This window comes from Petromyzon marinus, chromosome 29 (assembly GCF_048934315.1).
Source record: "Petromyzon marinus isolate PM22_M1 ecotype Great Lakes invasive population chromosome 29, UKy_Petmar_22M1.pri1.0, whole genome shotgun sequence".
Taxonomy (NCBI): Eukaryota; Metazoa; Chordata; class Hyperoartia; order Petromyzontiformes; family Petromyzontidae; genus Petromyzon; species Petromyzon marinus.
Window position 1 is genome coordinate 7536496 of NC_133695.1, and position 16906 is coordinate 7553401.

General features: G+C 53.7%; 1 protein-coding gene across 1 annotated transcript in view; it reads left to right on the forward strand.

Moving 5' to 3' along the window:
* The first annotated feature begins 1691 nt into the window (after window positions 1-1691).
* Window positions 1692-16906, forward strand: part of LOC116947244 (serine/threonine-protein phosphatase 2A 56 kDa regulatory subunit epsilon isoform-like) — a 35268-nt gene continuing 20053 nt past the window's right edge. The window contains exon 1 of the mRNA XM_032962762.2: window positions 1692-2260. Within this exon, the coding sequence (XP_032818653.1) occupies window positions 2107-2260 (154 nt within the window). The 5' untranslated portion in view covers window positions 1692-2106. The remainder of the gene's footprint in view (window positions 2261-16906) is intronic.

The window sequence follows — 16906 nt, forward strand, 5'->3', positions numbered from 1 at the left end:
CTCGTTCGTCATTGCGTTGGGCAGTGGCCCGTGGTGAGCGTTGCGTGGTTGGCCCTGGTGCAACGGGGAATTCCATGGGATTCTCTGCCCATTCTTCCCCCCTACACTTTGCAGACGGGCGCCCAGGCCCCTCCGGCAAATCTTTTAGGTGCAACAAACCGGGACATGCCTTGGGTGGAATATCTCACAACCGGAAGAGAGAACACCTTTATTATAAATGCATGGTATTGAGTTACACGGCTGGTAAAACAATATATAGGGACTTTTAATGTCTCCGAAAGACTTTAAATTCCCAAAACAGCTACTGGACAACCAGGACCGGTGGAAAATTCTTACCTCTGACCCGTGGGCCCTGGCACATTGGATAGCACGTCACTGGGGAGTTGTACTCTGTCGTCTCTTCAGAGAGATACTGCAAGATGGGAGGGCCCTTCTGTTTGGAGGTTTACAATGGGAGGACCTTAGCGTGCGGAGGTTTGAAGTGGGGGAGCCCTGGTGTTTGGAGAGGCCCAGCGTTTTTTGGTGGACCCTAGTGAGGAGGGATGCGGTAAGGGGCCCTCTTCAAACCCTCACGAGATGGGCCCGGGGCCGTGTGAGCGAATCGAGCTAGAAACATTGGTGCTCGTTCCGCTACTTTTTGACTAAAAAAAAAATGCACTCGGCAGACAAAGCAAAACGAGAACCCGGGACGACTCCGAGTTTTCGTGACCTGTCGCATTTTAATCTTGGGAGGCTCGGCAGGCTTTGGGCCTGGGGTAGCGCTTGAAAAGGGCGACCACGGTGCAAAGCAGACCCCCACCGGGTGTTGGTTCGTGGTCGTTTGCGTGGCTTTGCGCGCGCGTGCTGCCAACTGAATGAGGCAGCGCAGCCGCAAAACCCGCTGTTGTACTGCACTTCAGCCAACGTCTGCGCTCCCCAGCCTCCAGCGTGAAGTCTGACCAAACAACCCGCGCACCATCCCGCTCCCTCACCGACGAGCAGCGGATTGTTCGTTGGTGTACGCGACGTGATTCTCGGTGTTGAACCACGCAGAAACTTTGTGATGGGCCGCACATGGCTGGCGTTGAGAGGATAGAGGGGTGGGGGTAGGGATGGGGTAGGGGTAGGGATGGGGTGGGGGTGGGGATTGGGTAGGGGTGGGGGTAGGGATGGGGTAGGGGTGGGCCCCGGGGTGGGGGCCCCCGCGTACACGCCCCGTGACAGTCGCGGAAGGTGACACTCGGGAACATTGAGATTTTCCCACCCCCGCGAGTGTTTGTCCCCTTTTAGGGCGGCCATGTTTGGTAGGGAGGGGGACAGCAGCACTCTTGGGGTACGCAGCGACTCGCAGAGGCTGGCGTGACGTCACTGCACGGCCCCCGTGCCTCCGCATCAATGAACGGGGGGGGGGGAGAGGAATCCTCACCTACCCAACATGGCCGCAAGCTCTTGCCAGCCCCCGCCCCCCACACGAGTGACGTCACGAACATACCGCGGCCTCCCACCTCCCCCCCCGGCTTTGTTGACGTCACGCGGCCGTCATTGTCACATTTCTCACTTAGAATAGGCGGTTGCCCGTCCCCGGGGGTCACGTGCGCGCTCGCTGGCCAATGGGACCGCGCCGTCGCGGACGGTGCGTTCTATGAAATCTAATAACGCGCGTCGCCGTCCAATGAGCGCGCTCACCGGGCATCACGTGACGTATATAAGGGCCGTCGCCCCGGCAGTCGCTTCATAACGAGCGGCGCGGCGCCTGGAGCGCGGCCAACTTTCCGAAAGCAGAACAGAATTAAAACAAAAAAAAATAAGTAACTCGCGCACGAATGCGAGTAAAGCACATTGCTTCGCACAGTAAACGTTCACTCTGTTCAACCATTTCGTTTTGCCGCGGTCGCAGGCGCCGTGAAGGTGATGGAGGAGGCGATGACGGCGCCGTGAGGAGGAGGGGGGGAGGCCCCGCGTGGGGGTGGCGGCGGTGGGAGAGATTTAACTCTCCCCACTTGGACTTTTATTTCACGGCATTTACATCTTTATTAAACGCGCACAACTCGCGAGGATTAAAGGCGCACCACCGCCGCCGCCGCCACCACCCCCTCTCCCGGTGCTGCCGCGGCAGAGAGGGCAGCGATGTCTGTGGCGAGTGCCGTGGGGCTGGAGAAGGCGGACGGGTTCAGTAAGCGCTCGGTGCGGCGCGCCGCCGGGAGGCTCAACCAGCGCCGCTCGTCGCTCTTCCGTGCCCTGGGCGCCCCCGTCGAGCTCAGCCCCCTGCCCCTTCTCAAAGGTGGGTGCCGGAGGTGGGGGATAGGGTCCCGGTGGGTCCTTGTGCGTCATGATAGGTCCGCGTGGCAGGGGTGGCTTCTAAGAATATAAGTGGACTCCTTTGGCTGGGGTTGACTGCTGGAGGCTCCCCGTGCCTTTTCGATTGGCTTCTGGTACGACACTGGGTTTGGAGGTGACCCTGGTGGACTTTGTAGGTCCCTTTTGGTATGGGGTGACAAGAGTAAATGGCAGTGACGATTGGATGATCGGGTTAGCCGATTGTCGTTCTCTTGGCTGAGGTTGATTAAGGAGGGTCCCGGTGCGTGTTTTGGTAGGATTCTGCGACTTGGGGTGGCTTCTGGTGGAACCCTCTGGCTGGAGGTGACCCCGTGTGGGTCATCATGGTTCACTTTTGAGTGGCTGTGGCTGATGAGGGTGGCTTAACGTTCCCCCCGGTGGTTTCCTTGCGGCTGGGGTTGATTTCCTGAGCTGAGGATGGCTTCTGCTAGGGCTAGCGTTGCTACCTTGTGACTCCTGGTGGGTCACTTTTTTCTGTGGATGGCACCCGGTGAGTCCCTGTGAATGGAGGTGGTAACCTATGTGAGCACACATTGGTGACTGTTTGACAGCGGGCAGGCTATAACATAGCACCCTGCCTTAACAGCACACCAACATAGGTCATACCAACACCCTAACATAGCATGTATTGTTAAAATCACACGCCATAACATTGCACATGAACACATTAATATTAAACGGCGGTACAGGGTTACTTCCACTGACAAAGACATTCTGACAGCACGAAATCCAAACAGCACGCTCACTGACAACACGTACCACAACGTCCACCGTCACGTATAAAACCTGCAGCTAAACTTGACATAGCACATACCCAGGCACACGCTGTGACACAATAATGTACAGCCTGCGGAAATCCACTGCTGGACGAAGGCCTCTCCACTCCGTTTCGTTCATGGGGATTGTTTGACCATACTTCACCACGCCGGGTAGTAGGGATAGGGTCAGTAAGGGGGAGGAGAAGGCCAATGCCCGGTTCCGATCCGGGGCCGGGAATCGGAACTGAGGTCGCCCAGTGCATGGCACAGCGTGCGCTAATCGTTGCTCTACCGTCTCCACCCAAGCGTGACACCCTAGCCAAACAACCATCGTGACAACCCGACAGAACACACACACACACAGCCGCTCGGCGCACACACCGACGCGCAGAGTAACATGGCCGCATACCTTAGCAACACTCACACCCTCGCAACAGCACGCGCCCTAACGCCCACGCGGACTGTAACAGCACTCCCAGGTATGCACGAGCCCTGACATAGCGCCCACTGGCATGGCTCACACCTCAAGGGCTCAAGTGCCTAGCTATTCAGAAATACCCGATTGGGTTGGTGTGTGTCTCGGGAGGAGGGAGTTGCGTGTGTGTGGGGAGCGGTAGCGTGGTGGTTAGCGCCCTGCGCTACGAACCTGGTGAGCCGAGTTCAATTCCCACTCACGGCCAACATCTGTGACGATTATCCGAACCCGTCCTGGCCTCCCCTTGGTCGAATTGGCCTTAAATGACAACCTGGTACGATATGTAAACCTCGCCACTGGGGAGACAAAGGCGGCCGGGCTGCATAGGTGCTTGCTAACAGCACTTGCCTCAAAAGTCTGAGGCTGTACGTGGGAGTTTTGGTCTTTGTGCAAGTTCACTTCTATGTGGTGTGTGCATGTTTGTGTTGTGTGAGTTGGTATCTGTGTGTGCGCGTGGTTTGTTTGTTAATGCGAGCCGAGCGTATTTCGGCGTGTCCATGTATTCGTCTGTACATGCGTTATTGCGTGTAAACTTCGCTTAACACTGACCACGCATAGCAGCAGCCTTGAGAGACGTGATTGTGGCGGTGTCTGCAGAGGTGTCGTCCTTTGACGAGGTGGTCCGAAAGCCGAGCCGCTGCCCAGAATAAAGCCCTCGTGTTTTCAGGAAGGGCTTCCCACACCTACACACCCGGTCAGGCCCCACAGGGACTGCATTTCCTGGGCAGCATTCGCTCGTAATTGTCCCACGCCAACGTGGGCCCCGGCAGTGGCCCACGCTCGACACGGGGGGCCCAACGTTAATCAATCCGCCCCTGTTATGAGCGCATCGTCGTGATATCGGCGCTGATCAAGTCACTGCCCTCGCCAATGAACATTAGCCTACAGTACAGTACCACTATCTGCCCCTCCAGCAGATGAGCTAGATATCATTGTTCCATCTCTACAATTGTAATCCTCTCAGGCATGTTTTTTTTCTTCTTTGGCTTCCAATCTGTCACCAGTCTTGTCCATCGGACCTTTTTGTGATGCTGTCCCTCAAACATGTTCGTTCGGTGAACTTTCTCGACATGTGCAGAGGAAAGTCTTGTCGCCGAGTCTTGTTCAGCAGGGTCCTACTGCATTGGGATGTTTGGTTAGCTTCATTCATGAGTGTTTTTGGCTTCGTGTTCGAGAAAACTGGACTCGATGGAGAAAACCCACAACTCGCAAGGCTTGGTGCTTACCATTGGTTGCAGTGCTGTGTTTCACGTTCACAGTATTTGTTCACTACAGTGTATCCATCGCTCATTTTTCAAGTGCACTCCTCCACACCGCTGTCACGCAGTGGTGCCCTCAGCCTAAAGTTTGTCACTTATTGTTTAGTCACATCGGGTATGAAGATATCTTAAGGCCTCTAATGGAAATTGGCATCAACAAAGAGAGAACTGGAGTCAGAAGTTCTCACGTTATAAACCCAGCAACCCGAGTACGATTCCCGGCCACGGCTAATGTCATTTGGCGACTGATTTCCAAACCGGTCCTGGGCTCTCCTCTACACTGCACTGATCAGTGTGATCAAGTATGGGCAAACGACACCCATAATCTGCACGGCATGGGTAGGCCTTCATGTACCAATGGAGTAACAAAGGGCCGTAAATATTTTATTCCGTTGTATGTCATAGCGCAAATACAAAATGATGCCAGTCAAGCTAGGCAATGAAGGAATAAGGAATAATAGTGCTTCATCCGCTCGTGAGGCTGATTGATGCCGCTGCGTAGATTTCTGCGGTTATCCTCTACAGCTCTCCCATGTGCGTCCAGGTTGTACAACATGCTGCTCAACCCGAAAAGACATCAGAGGCTGATTCGTATTGACAGTAATTATCCAGAAAAACGCTCGCACACTCTCGAGCCTCTTATCGGAGGGGATTCTGAGTGGCATGTTTTACCAATTCCCCATTGATCTGTAATTATTTGACACCTTTAGGCACGCGTTTCCATGCCGTGGTATTTGGCTCAAGACCACATTTACAAAATCCATCTCAAAATCTCCCGGCGCTCGTCGCGGTCGAAAGTGTTGCGTTTCCACTCCTGGTGTTTAGCCAACACAGCGCAAATGTTGGCACCATCGCCTTCTCCCTGAGGGTCGTTTACAAAGCAGCCCCGTACTCTCTCTCTCCATTGTGTTATAGAAAACACGACGTTCCAGCAGTATGACTTTACGACTGGGACGGATAACCCAGCTCGGGGCACGAACTCAAACTCGTCTCGATGAGAGCCCCTGGTTCTCTCTGTCAGAAGGTGGTTGTAGCATGCTTAATGATGACGATGATGTTGTTCAGTGATGGTGGAGTTCGTGGCAAGTTCCACGATGATGGGAGTGATTAAGGTGTTTGCGGGCAGTTGAATGAGGATGACCATGTGTACCTTTCGCACCATTCAAGGTTGCACGTGGCTTGCGGGGTGATGGTCGGGCGTGAGAAATTGAGGCGTCGTGAATCTGAGCCTCCGCTTGATATCTTTGAAACGTCTCGCTTAGCGTCGTCAGATGACGCTGCCCTTTCCGTAACTTGCTGCTAAATATTGAATCGCTGCTTTATTGTGCTGGCTTCATACGTGAGTGCGTAAAGGAATAGGGCCAGTGATCGCAAGTGAACCCAAATGAAAGGCACCTGTAATAACAGCGGTTACATGGCAACGGCTTCATCATACACGATAGATTTACAAATAATACACTGTCTCACAACCAGGCTCTTCAGTTCCATGGTGTATTTAGTGCCATCTGTTTAACTTGCAGGTACAGTAAGGTGCCCACTGGAACAAAGAGCGTCTCTTGCAACTCTCTGAACTTTGCGCCAACGATGTGGTCCCTTGTGTTTTACTGATTTATTTATTTTTACGTCAAATACACTCCAAATGTAATGTTTTGAAATGTATCTAGAGTGCTGTGAGTTGGCACAGCTTTCACAAGCTATTGGCTGCAACAAGACTGGCAGCTAGCCTAACAATACCGGCAATCACACATGTTTGTGTTTCATCATCTCGTGTGTATGGTTTTAAGCGCCTCTACCACTTTGTCGGAGGTCAGCCACGGTTATGCTTTGGAGAGACCGGCGCACGCCAGAGGAATGTGGAATTTACGTAGCTGGTGCGGGGCCCACTGGTACAGCCCCAACGCTGGATATCGAGATTGAGCTCCGTTTGCGCAATGCACACGCATGGCCCTTTGTTGTCACCCTGCTGCTGGACAAGTGCCTCCCACCCCCCCCCCACACCCTGCGCATCGTGGGGGTTAATTGACCGTATTTCCCCACGCTGGTCAGTGCGGGTTGCTGAAGGTGAAGAGCGTGGACATGGAGGCATAGGAGTGCAGTGCAACAGCGGCTTTGGCTGCACTGTCCTCAGATGCACTGTCCTCGGCTGCACCACGCATAGCCCCTGAAGCCTACGACACCTGCTGTGCTTGGTAGCTGCCAATGCAACCAGGGTCTTTGCTCAACTCTACCCCTGTCTTCCTAAGATCTGACGGGATCGGGCGCATTTCGGGTGACTTGGTCATAGGCGCAGCTGAATAGATGCGCAATGCAAGTACGAATCGTACATAATGCTCAGTCGAGCTGGGAGACGGCTTCGCTTAAATGCCGTGTGTGTGTGAGCATGCGCAACCACAGGTCCCGTTTCGTCAAACATTTAAATGGACCGCAGCAGTAAAATTCCTTGGTCCATGTGTGTGTGACGAGTTTACCTGTTTACAAATGCGCCCCAGAGTTGGGTTTCTGAGTGGGAGGAGAATGAAGCCGGAAGGGATCGGAGAGAGAGAGAGACTTGAGTTTCCATGCAGAAGTAAGAGAACCAATTCCACTTGTTCAGATCGAAAAAGCCTATGTAGCAAGTTGAGCCACTTTTACCGTTTTCTACAATGGCGTTGTTTTTCTATAGCAGTCATTTAACTGCGGAGCTGTAGTTAGCGATGTCGTCGGCTTGTGTGCAGGTGCTGTGTGGATTGTTACGTCCTGCGACTGTGAGATATAGCGATGGCTTGAGGAGGCTTCTTCCAGCAGTGGATTAATCGTGTCCGATGATGATGGTGTTTTGTGCTGTGCTTTACACATTGATTTTACAGTTGCATCCTAATTGTGCCTATCTGGTTGGAATATATACCCCTGCATATTATTTGCTACTCATTCTCTTCATCCTCAACTTATTTATTCGGCAAAATAGAAAGGACATGCACATTTTTTGTCCAGTGCCAAAGTAGGATGCATTTGTTTCCGTCCCGTTTGTGTTACCAAATGACTTTGGTTTTAATAAACACCATCTATTCATGTCAACGAGTGCAATACAAACGTGACAATGGAGGAGGTGATGTTTACCGTCTCATGCTGTGGTGATGCCTCGTGGGTGATGGGCGTGGGTCAAGATTAAATGAGCGAGTGTGTGAGTGAGGGAGCGTGCGTGCGTGAGGGAGCGAGTGAGAGTGTGAGTGTGCGTGCGTGCGCACGGGTGAGTGAGTGTGCGTGCGCGCGCACGGGTGAGTGAGTGTGCGTGCGCGCGCACGGGTGAGTGAGTGTGCGTGCGTGCGCACGGGTGAGTGAGTGTGCGCGCACGCGCGAGTGGGAGAGGCACTCCGCATGTTCGTTCGTATCGCGGGGCAAGTTTGCGCACGCGCCGAGCATTCCTCCCACTGCTCCCACCAAGCAAGTTGCCGGGGCTCCCTGGGACGCCCCACCCCCCTTGTGGTGGGAGGAATGGTGCCAAGAGAGTTTTGAAAGGAGATGACGATGATTCACAACAAGAGCCGGTGTCTTACTGCTCGCATGAACGTGGGATGGCATCTGCGTTCGTTGGGGAACCAATCTGCATGTATTGGGTGGATTGTTGCATTGCAGCACCGTGAGGGAGTGATGGGGAGGCCTTCATCCAGCAGTGGATTTGTCGTGGCTTATTATTTACGTCTGGAACTGATCTGTCATTGTGGACCATTGAAGGAAGGAATGCAACAGTACCCGGAGACAACCCATGCTTATGAGGGGTTAATACTCATGCACAGATGGATTGGACATCTTGCAGACCAAGCCTACAACACCTGGTATTTCCAGGGAGTGGCTCATGCACGTACTGAGCAGGATCGACCCTACTTAGTGTCTAAGTTCCAATGGGATTGGATGCGCTGAAGGTGATTCGGCTGCAGAGTTGATGGCTGTATTGATGTGAAAATGTGCACAGCAGTCGTAATTGTACAGCCGGGCTTGATGGCAAATGTCATGTAAACAATACCGTTGAACCAAGGCAAACCCCTGGATTGGATTCGACTTCATTGGGTCTCATCAGTAGGATGTGGCCTCTTGTTTTAGGTGAGAGGCATCTGATAATAGAGTAAGGGACGGTGAAACACTGGATATTTAACCACGGCAATTGCAGACAGAGGCGAGGAGGAAAGTCTTAACCCAGCACACAAACAGGGAGACGGTCAGCAGTGTGGATGGCCAGGTCGAAGGCTGAGAGCTCCAGACTGGGGACAGCAGAGAGAAGCAGCCGCCCTCCCACGGAGAAGGAGAGGTCCACGGGGGGTGTTGTTGAGCGGATGACGTGGTTCATGGATCAGCTTGGATCGCGTCACTGTAATCTCTCGCTGCGCTCGTGTGCGTTTAAAAGAGCCACGATTGTACGATGCGGCCCTGGGTTTACGTTTCCAAAATATTTAGGGCATAAAAGTGGCGTTGTGTTGTTTTTACCCCGCTGCCCAAAGTGTCATGTGCTGGGAAATGTTACGTGAGAGAATGAGAGAGCGGTGTGTACGGGTTGTGGTGAACAGTCGATTTGTAGTGAGCAACGGTTTATAGTGGAGCTCTGTTACCGTGTGACGGGAGACGTGGGGCAGCAACGTAGCCTAAAGCAGTGCAACAACTTGTCCTTGCCATCCAGTGAACTTCACGGTTTGATTGGAGAATCAGTTGCGTTTTAAATATTTGTGGCCTCTGGTCACTAGAGGAGTCACACGAACACATGACATCCAACAAACATATCAATATCGCCAATATTGCCTGTCAAGAACAAGTAATTGGGCTTGGGCAAGACACGTAGCTTGGAGGGATGATGGCCGGTGGTTGAGACTAAACAATGGAGTGGCAAACAAAGTGTGGAAACTCACCCGAGTGGATGTACACTGTACTAATGCAGAGATTGAGCCGTGCATTATGCCACTATGCAGGAGCTGGATGGATTGGTTACATCGCGTGACCGTGAGGAATGGCGACAGCTTGGAGAGACCTTAGTCCAGCAGGGGTTATAGCATGGTTGATTATACAATGGAGAACATCGACTTTTGAGCTATATTGAGCTTTAATTTCATGAAAATCTGCCCATCTCGGCTCTAATAGTTGCACATGCATGTAATGCCAGGTCACAGCCGCGGTGCTCTCATTGCCAGGTCTTTAATGCAAAGCGGCCTTAGCAAGATGCGTGTGCTGCTTCATCCTCTTGGGGTCGCAGGCCCCCACTGTCTTTAATCCGGCACGTGGAGTGTAATCCGGATTGGCCTCATATCCGCATGTTGTTCAGGTGGAATTATAAGGTGATGGCAGTACACGTGGGGGTGGGGGGAGAGGAGGGGGCAAACCTGGTGGTGACGTAAAAACCGAGATCTTTAGGAGTTAACGGAGGATGTGGTCATCAGAAAGAGCAGCGTGGTGGCACATTGCGCTTGATTGTTTTACAAGGCATCGAGTGAGTGCATGGCTGAGAGCGAGGGAGCCATTGTGAGTTTGAGGGATTAAGTGAGGGGGCTTGCGAGTAGGTGAGCGAGCAAGTGCCTGAGTGAGTGACTCTAAGTATGCAAATAAGCAATCGAGTGAATGAGCGAGCCAGCGAGCGGCTCGGTGAGTGAGTGAAGCGAGCGAGTGGCTGAGTGAGCCGATCTGTCTCGGATCTGATTTCATTTCCAAATCCGCTCGTTTTGCGATGCCCGCCGGCGAACAATCGTTTCATTATTCATCGCGTGGCACTCGGCCCCACTCTAATTGAGGAGGTGTGCTCACTGAGACCACGTAGTTTAATCACATTTCTCTGCTCCCTCCTCTCACAACCCCCGACTTCCTGCCATCCCACTTAAGTCGCACACACACACGGTGGTTGCTGTCGGGAGTGCGCGGGCCGTGACAGTGATGGGACCTCTTCGTGTCACGAGGCCGCCTTTTGGCTCTGTGTGTGTCGGTCAGTCACCTTTGTTAGGTCATATCGAGTCCAATAACTCCAATAATGCAAACTTTATAAAATTGGCTATGCTAAATAAATTCCGCTTGACCCCTGCACTTACATACCAACACACCTATAAGCGCACGCATGCATTCAAACAAGGGCAAAAGTAAACCATATAACTATACAGACCTGTTTATGAGCTTACACATCATGCCAAGTACTCATTTAAAGCTGAGTCAACCTTGGGGGGGGGGGGGGGGGGGGGAAGCCCGGGATCAGTTAAAATATCTGCCACTAAATATTAGCCATGGCCGAGAATCGAACTTGGGTCACCGGGTTTGTAACAGTGTGCTCACCACGACGCTTCCCCTCCACCAAACCTACCCACATGCAGACCCATAAAATCTGGTAAACAAACAGAAACTGCATTCCAAGGACAGACACTCCCCGTGCATGTACGCTCCCACACCTGAGCACGGCCAGAGCTCGGGGCGGCCGTGTCCGCAGAGTCTCTTATCGATCGCAAACTTCAGGGGTCGACGGGTAGGCATGTCGCCTGCCCGTCGACCGGGGTTTTCTTCACCATCCCTGCTTTTGGGTCAGGCCAGCAGCGAGTGAACATGGTTGATGCTCGCGACGCACGCATCGAAGTGTGTGAATGACGATGAAATATTTCCGATGACCGATATGTATATATTTTTGCAAATCAATTGCTGATTACTGGACTATGCAAACGAGGCAGGAACAATAGGACGAGCCTGTTAAAATGTAGTGTTTGAAATGTTTTGCAACCTCGATTCGTGATTATTCATGTAATCATTTGAAAGAGCTGGGTGGGAAGCGTAGGGGGAGGGGGGGCAGGGGAGAGTGAACAGTTACATTCCGAGCAATGAACCAATTACTGTGTCCGGCTTTATAATTCGTCCCTGCAGAACATCATTCCAAACAAGATGCACACTCTGGCCTGGGGGGCTCTCGCATGTGACCTCCATCTGCCTGGGTTTTTTCGCAGTTGTGCTTTCTGTGCAGCTCTCCCTCGTATTGTTGAGTTGTGCCACCTTGTGATGTCCAACACGATGTCTTGACGTTTCGCTCGACGAGCCAAGAGCTTTCTCAGGAGCTGAAGTGAAGAAGATCCCAGCAGGTGGGGTGAAATGTCACTCGTCATTGGAGGAGCTATGTGAGCCGCTCTTCCGAAAGTCGGCAGAGGCCGGGCACAGGTGGTTCTGCACACAATCTACTTTCTACCTCTGACAAACTATAATGAGTACAAATTAAATTCTTCTCCTTATAGGTGATATCACAGTTTCATTTCCAAACCGCTCAACCACTTGAATTGCCAAGTCAACAAGATCAGACTTTCCATTCCACATTCTAGCCGCCATAAGGGGCAGTCCCTAACAACGTGTACATTATATACATGAGGCGGTGGGGGGGGGACGTGGTGACCCAGTGGTGAGCACAGCTGCTCCTTGAACCCAAATATTTGAGTTTGGTTCCTGGTCACGTGCAGTGAGCTAATTCTTTGGCCACGGCCACACATTGGTGGTGACTGATATCAGAACCGCATCACCGCCAATATTGTGAAGAATAGTCAAAAACCCTCATCACCTAAATGGCCCGGGAAGGCCTTAATCCGTTTGTGGATTTAGACTGCCTAGAATGTACTTTCATTGTTGTGATTTAGTTAGACCAGAGCGCTACATTCTCTTTTGGTAGTGACGGTGGTCGCGATGGCAGGGTGGGATGGAGAGGCAGCTTCGTGCGTTTTCGCTGTGCGTAAGCAGGGATGACGACACGTCCTGGAAGCCGGCCAGGCCGTGTTGTTTGTCGCCCACTTAGGCTAATTGCTTGTCTCGATGACGCCGGTGAGTTTTCCGCGGGACTGTGCCTGGCACGACCGGGAACGTTCGCGCGGAGAGATGGATTTACGCTCGGTACAGCCTGTTCGTATTAGAAGATCTTAAGGCATGATGGAGTTGCCCTGGAGTCTCACACCGAGTCGCCACGGAGTCACCCTGGAGTCAAGCTGGGTGACACGATTGTGGGGTTTTAGAGGGCGTTCTCAGGAGAGCTCACAGCAGTGCCGTGTGCTTAGGTTAGTGACCCCATGAGGCCACAGCAGGCAGTGCATTGAGGTCCACGTGAGAGGTCACAGGGGTGCGATGAGGTCGTGATGCGACAATGACGTCTTGGCAGCTGCATTGTTTGCGTGGCAGGGGCCGAGGTTACACCCCACCCAAGTTTCAACTCTCACCCGACCCTTCCTCCGCTCCTGCCACCACCACCGGTAACGCCACCATTGTTCATCGCACCCTGTAAACGTGACGCACCTCTAAGTGACCGTCTGTGTTCTATGGGAACGCCCAACCCTGAGAACTCAAAATTAAGGCACAGCGGTAAACACAGCGGCAGTAACAGTGGGGCGCAGCTGAGGGTTGCACTGTCAAACACAAGGTGTGACCCGCTTTTTGTTTTCAGAGGGTAGAGAGACAACATGGGGAGGAGGAGCGCCTCCGGAGGGGCTGTGGAAGCGTTTCCAATTCTTCTCCTCTCCGATTCTCTAGAGAGTGACAGGTGCTTCCTGGCACGGTTTGCTCATCGCCGAGTGAGAGCAAGCAAAAGGGAGAGGGACGAGAGAGCAAGATCGACATGGAGAGATAAGAGTGAACAAAAGAGAGCGATGGAGAGCAAGAGGGAGAGATGTAGAGCACGAGAGCAAGATGGAGAGCAAAATGCAGAGTGAGAGAGAGTGAGACCGCGAGAGAGTCAGACCCAGAGCAGGGTCTCCCTCCCTTGTGGGCCCCGTGAACCGCGCGTGGGGCGAGAGTAACGCGACGGGATTGTCCCTCGCACATCGCTCCCACGCCAGGGTTCACGGGAGGTGCCGGTCGCCAGTCGAGGTGGAGAGAGGGAGGCCTCCGGGGAGCGGGGAGGGGGCTTGCGCTGTCCTTCGCGTCGGCGAATTGGAGCGACGGGAGCGCGCGTGGCTCGTGGGTCAAACTATGGTGGCACGAGCGCCGTAATTGGGTTGAGGATTGCGCAAGCGTCGCGCGAGTCGCACCGCGGCCACGATGGTGCGTAGGAATTAGTTTTCGTAGTGTGCCACCCGAGGTTAAAGTCACTTGTTAAGCGACTTAATCAGCCACGCGAAGCATGCGAAGTGGCGCGTTCCCGGTAATTACCGACCCGCCCGACTGCTGTGCATAACGTGTACAGACGGCGCTCTTGCCATTAGAAGCCCCGCCGGCGTGATTTGCGAGGAGAGAAATGTTTCTCACACCCACCCAGCCCCCCCGCGTTTTCCTGTCTTGAGTTTGTTTGTGTGCGTGTGCTCTCGTGTGTGCTTTAAAACAAAAACATTACGGACAAAAATAAACAGGTCCTGTGGTATGTTGTACCGTACCACACTGTGATGTGCCCGTGACATACTCTCACATACTATCACATACCATCAAAGTGAGCAATGTGCCAGGATTCATGGTAGGTGGGGGGGGAATAGTTCCAGTTTGAAATTGATGCTGACATGATACCATATCTTACTGCAGGCCAGACCTCTCGCTCACCAAGACCGCCCCCTTCCTCCTCTTACCATCCCTCCCCTCACCATCCCTCCCTTCACCATTCCTCCCCTCCCTATCCCTCCTGTTACCATCCCTCCGCTCCCCATCCCTCCCATCACCATCCCTCCCCTCACTATCCCTCCCCTCCCCATCCCTCCCCTCACCATCCCTCCCCTCACCAACCCATCCCTCCCCATCCCTCCCCTCCCCATATCTCCCCACCCCTCCCCTCTGCATTCCTCCCCTCCCCCTCACCATCCCTCACCATCCCTCCCCTCCCCATCCCTCCCCTCTCCATTCCTCCCCTCCCCATCCCTCCCCTCCCCATCCCTCCCCTCTCCATTCCTCCCCTCCCCATCCCTCCCCTCACCATCCCTCCCCTCACCAACCCATCCCTCCCCATCCCTCCCCTCCCCATCTCTCCCCACCCCATCCCTCCCCTCACCATCCCTCCCCTCACCATCCCTCCCCATCTCTCCCCTCCCCATCCCTCCCCTCTGCATTCCTCCCCTCCCCATCCCTCCCCTCCCCATCCCTCCCCTCCCCATCCCTCCCCTCACTATCCCTCCCCTCACCATCCCTCCCCTCCACTCCCCATCCCTCCCCTCCCCATCCCTCCCCTCCCTATCCCTCCCATCCCTCCCCTCACTATCCCTCCCCTCACCATCCCTCCCCTCACCATCCCTTACCATCCCTCCCCTCACCATCCCTCCCCTCACCATCCCTCCCCACCCGATCCCTCCCCTCACTATCGCTCCCCTCACCATCCCTCCCCTCACCATCCCTTACCATCCCTCCCCTCACCATCCCTCCCCTCCCCTCACCATCCCTCCCCTCACCATCCCTCCCCTCACCATCCCTCACCATCCCTCCCCATCCCTGTCCTCACCAACCCATCCCTCCCCTCCCCATCCCTCCCCTCCCTATCCCTCATCATCCCTCCCCTCCCCATCTCTCACCATCCCTCCCCATCCCTCACCATCCCTCCCCTCCCCATCCCTCCCCATCCCTCCCCTCCCCATCCCTCCCTATCCCTCCCTTCACCATTCCTCCCCTCACCATCCCTCCCCTCCCCATCCCTCCCCTCCCCATCCCTCCCCTCTCCATTACTCCCAGCACCTCTAGCACCTGGCCATCGTTATCTCATTGACTCGCTCCAAAAGCCACTTCAGTCACTCACCTCGTGGTCAGGTATGTACAGCAAGACGCTTCCCACAAACCGAACGGATTATCTCGTACATTGGATGGCGATCGTTGAGGCTGCATGACAAATGCTAGCCCAAACTCAATTCGAAGTCATGGTCGGGTGCCCCATTATGGTGCCCGAATGTTGCCACGGCTACGCCACTCCCATGCATTTCAATTCCATGTCCGTCCGGTGCCATCACAACAAGCTGTTGTGCCTCAACACGAGTCCCGAGGTCTTTATCTCTTTTTAACGGACAATAGTTCGAAATGCTCGCCAGACCTCATGCTTCGTGCAGCCTCCGGTTAGCACGGATGCCTACGTGCGGTGCGAAGGAAGTTCAACATACTTAGGTGTGTCCCAAGACAAGAGCTCCCTTTCTTTCTTGGGATTTAACTTGCGGCGGGTTTCGAGGGAGCACGAGGGCGGCTCGGAGGGATTCGTCGCTACTTGTAATCCTCGCATCATGAATGAGGCCCAGGTCGTGCTCTGATGGAAGAAACCCCTTGACTGTAATGACAATGGAAAATAATAATGCCATTTTGATCCAGGAAAGCTTCGCTGAGTGTCAAGACACTCTTTGAGGAACATCCTACATTTGGATGTTTGTCCAGTTCCATGAAGGAGTTTATAGCTTCACGTGGGGGAAAACTGGACAACCCGGGGAAAACCCACACATGTGAAGGGATATACATTCCAAACTCCGTACAGATGGGTGCCGGAGTTCATTGCTGTACTGCCATCTCCTGGCCATCTCATAGCCCAAGCCCACAACACTTGGCATTCCCAGGACGGTACCTGCTTAGCTTCCAAGACCTGATGAGATCGGAGGCTTGCGTGGTGATTTTGACGTAGACTCTGAAGTCGCGAATATTATCCACCGAGCTGCCATCGCTGCTGCGGCTGCCATCGCTGCTGCGGCTGCTATGACAGTGCGAATGACGGGAAACCATTGCACTTTGTGTTATTACTTTGACTGTAAACGTATTGAACGCGTTGGCACGTTCCTACATTATTAATCTGCCAGTTGGCGTCCGCAGACACCGTGTATTGAGCGAAGTTTATCAATCTTTAATGGGGCCCTTTTATGCAGCGGAATTACAGGTTGCGTTTTAAACGGCCGATGCACGCCCATCCTGATGATTAGAGGCTCGGTGATGCCGGCGGGGGGTGGGGGGTGGTGAGCAGTGTGCCGGCCTGTGCTCCGGTCAGCTGGATTGCGACAGGTTTTCAACGGATCAACGAGGGCGGCTCGGAGGGATTAGTTACGATTTGTAATCGCAACGGACCGCGCGCTACTACATTGGGTTTCTGCTTGGTGGGCTGAAGCCCCCGCAGAGCGATATGCCACACAAAATAGCAACCAACGATTAAACTAACTACCTTCTTGGCTGTTGTGGGTTAGTTGGGGTCTTTAGAAGCAGTGAAT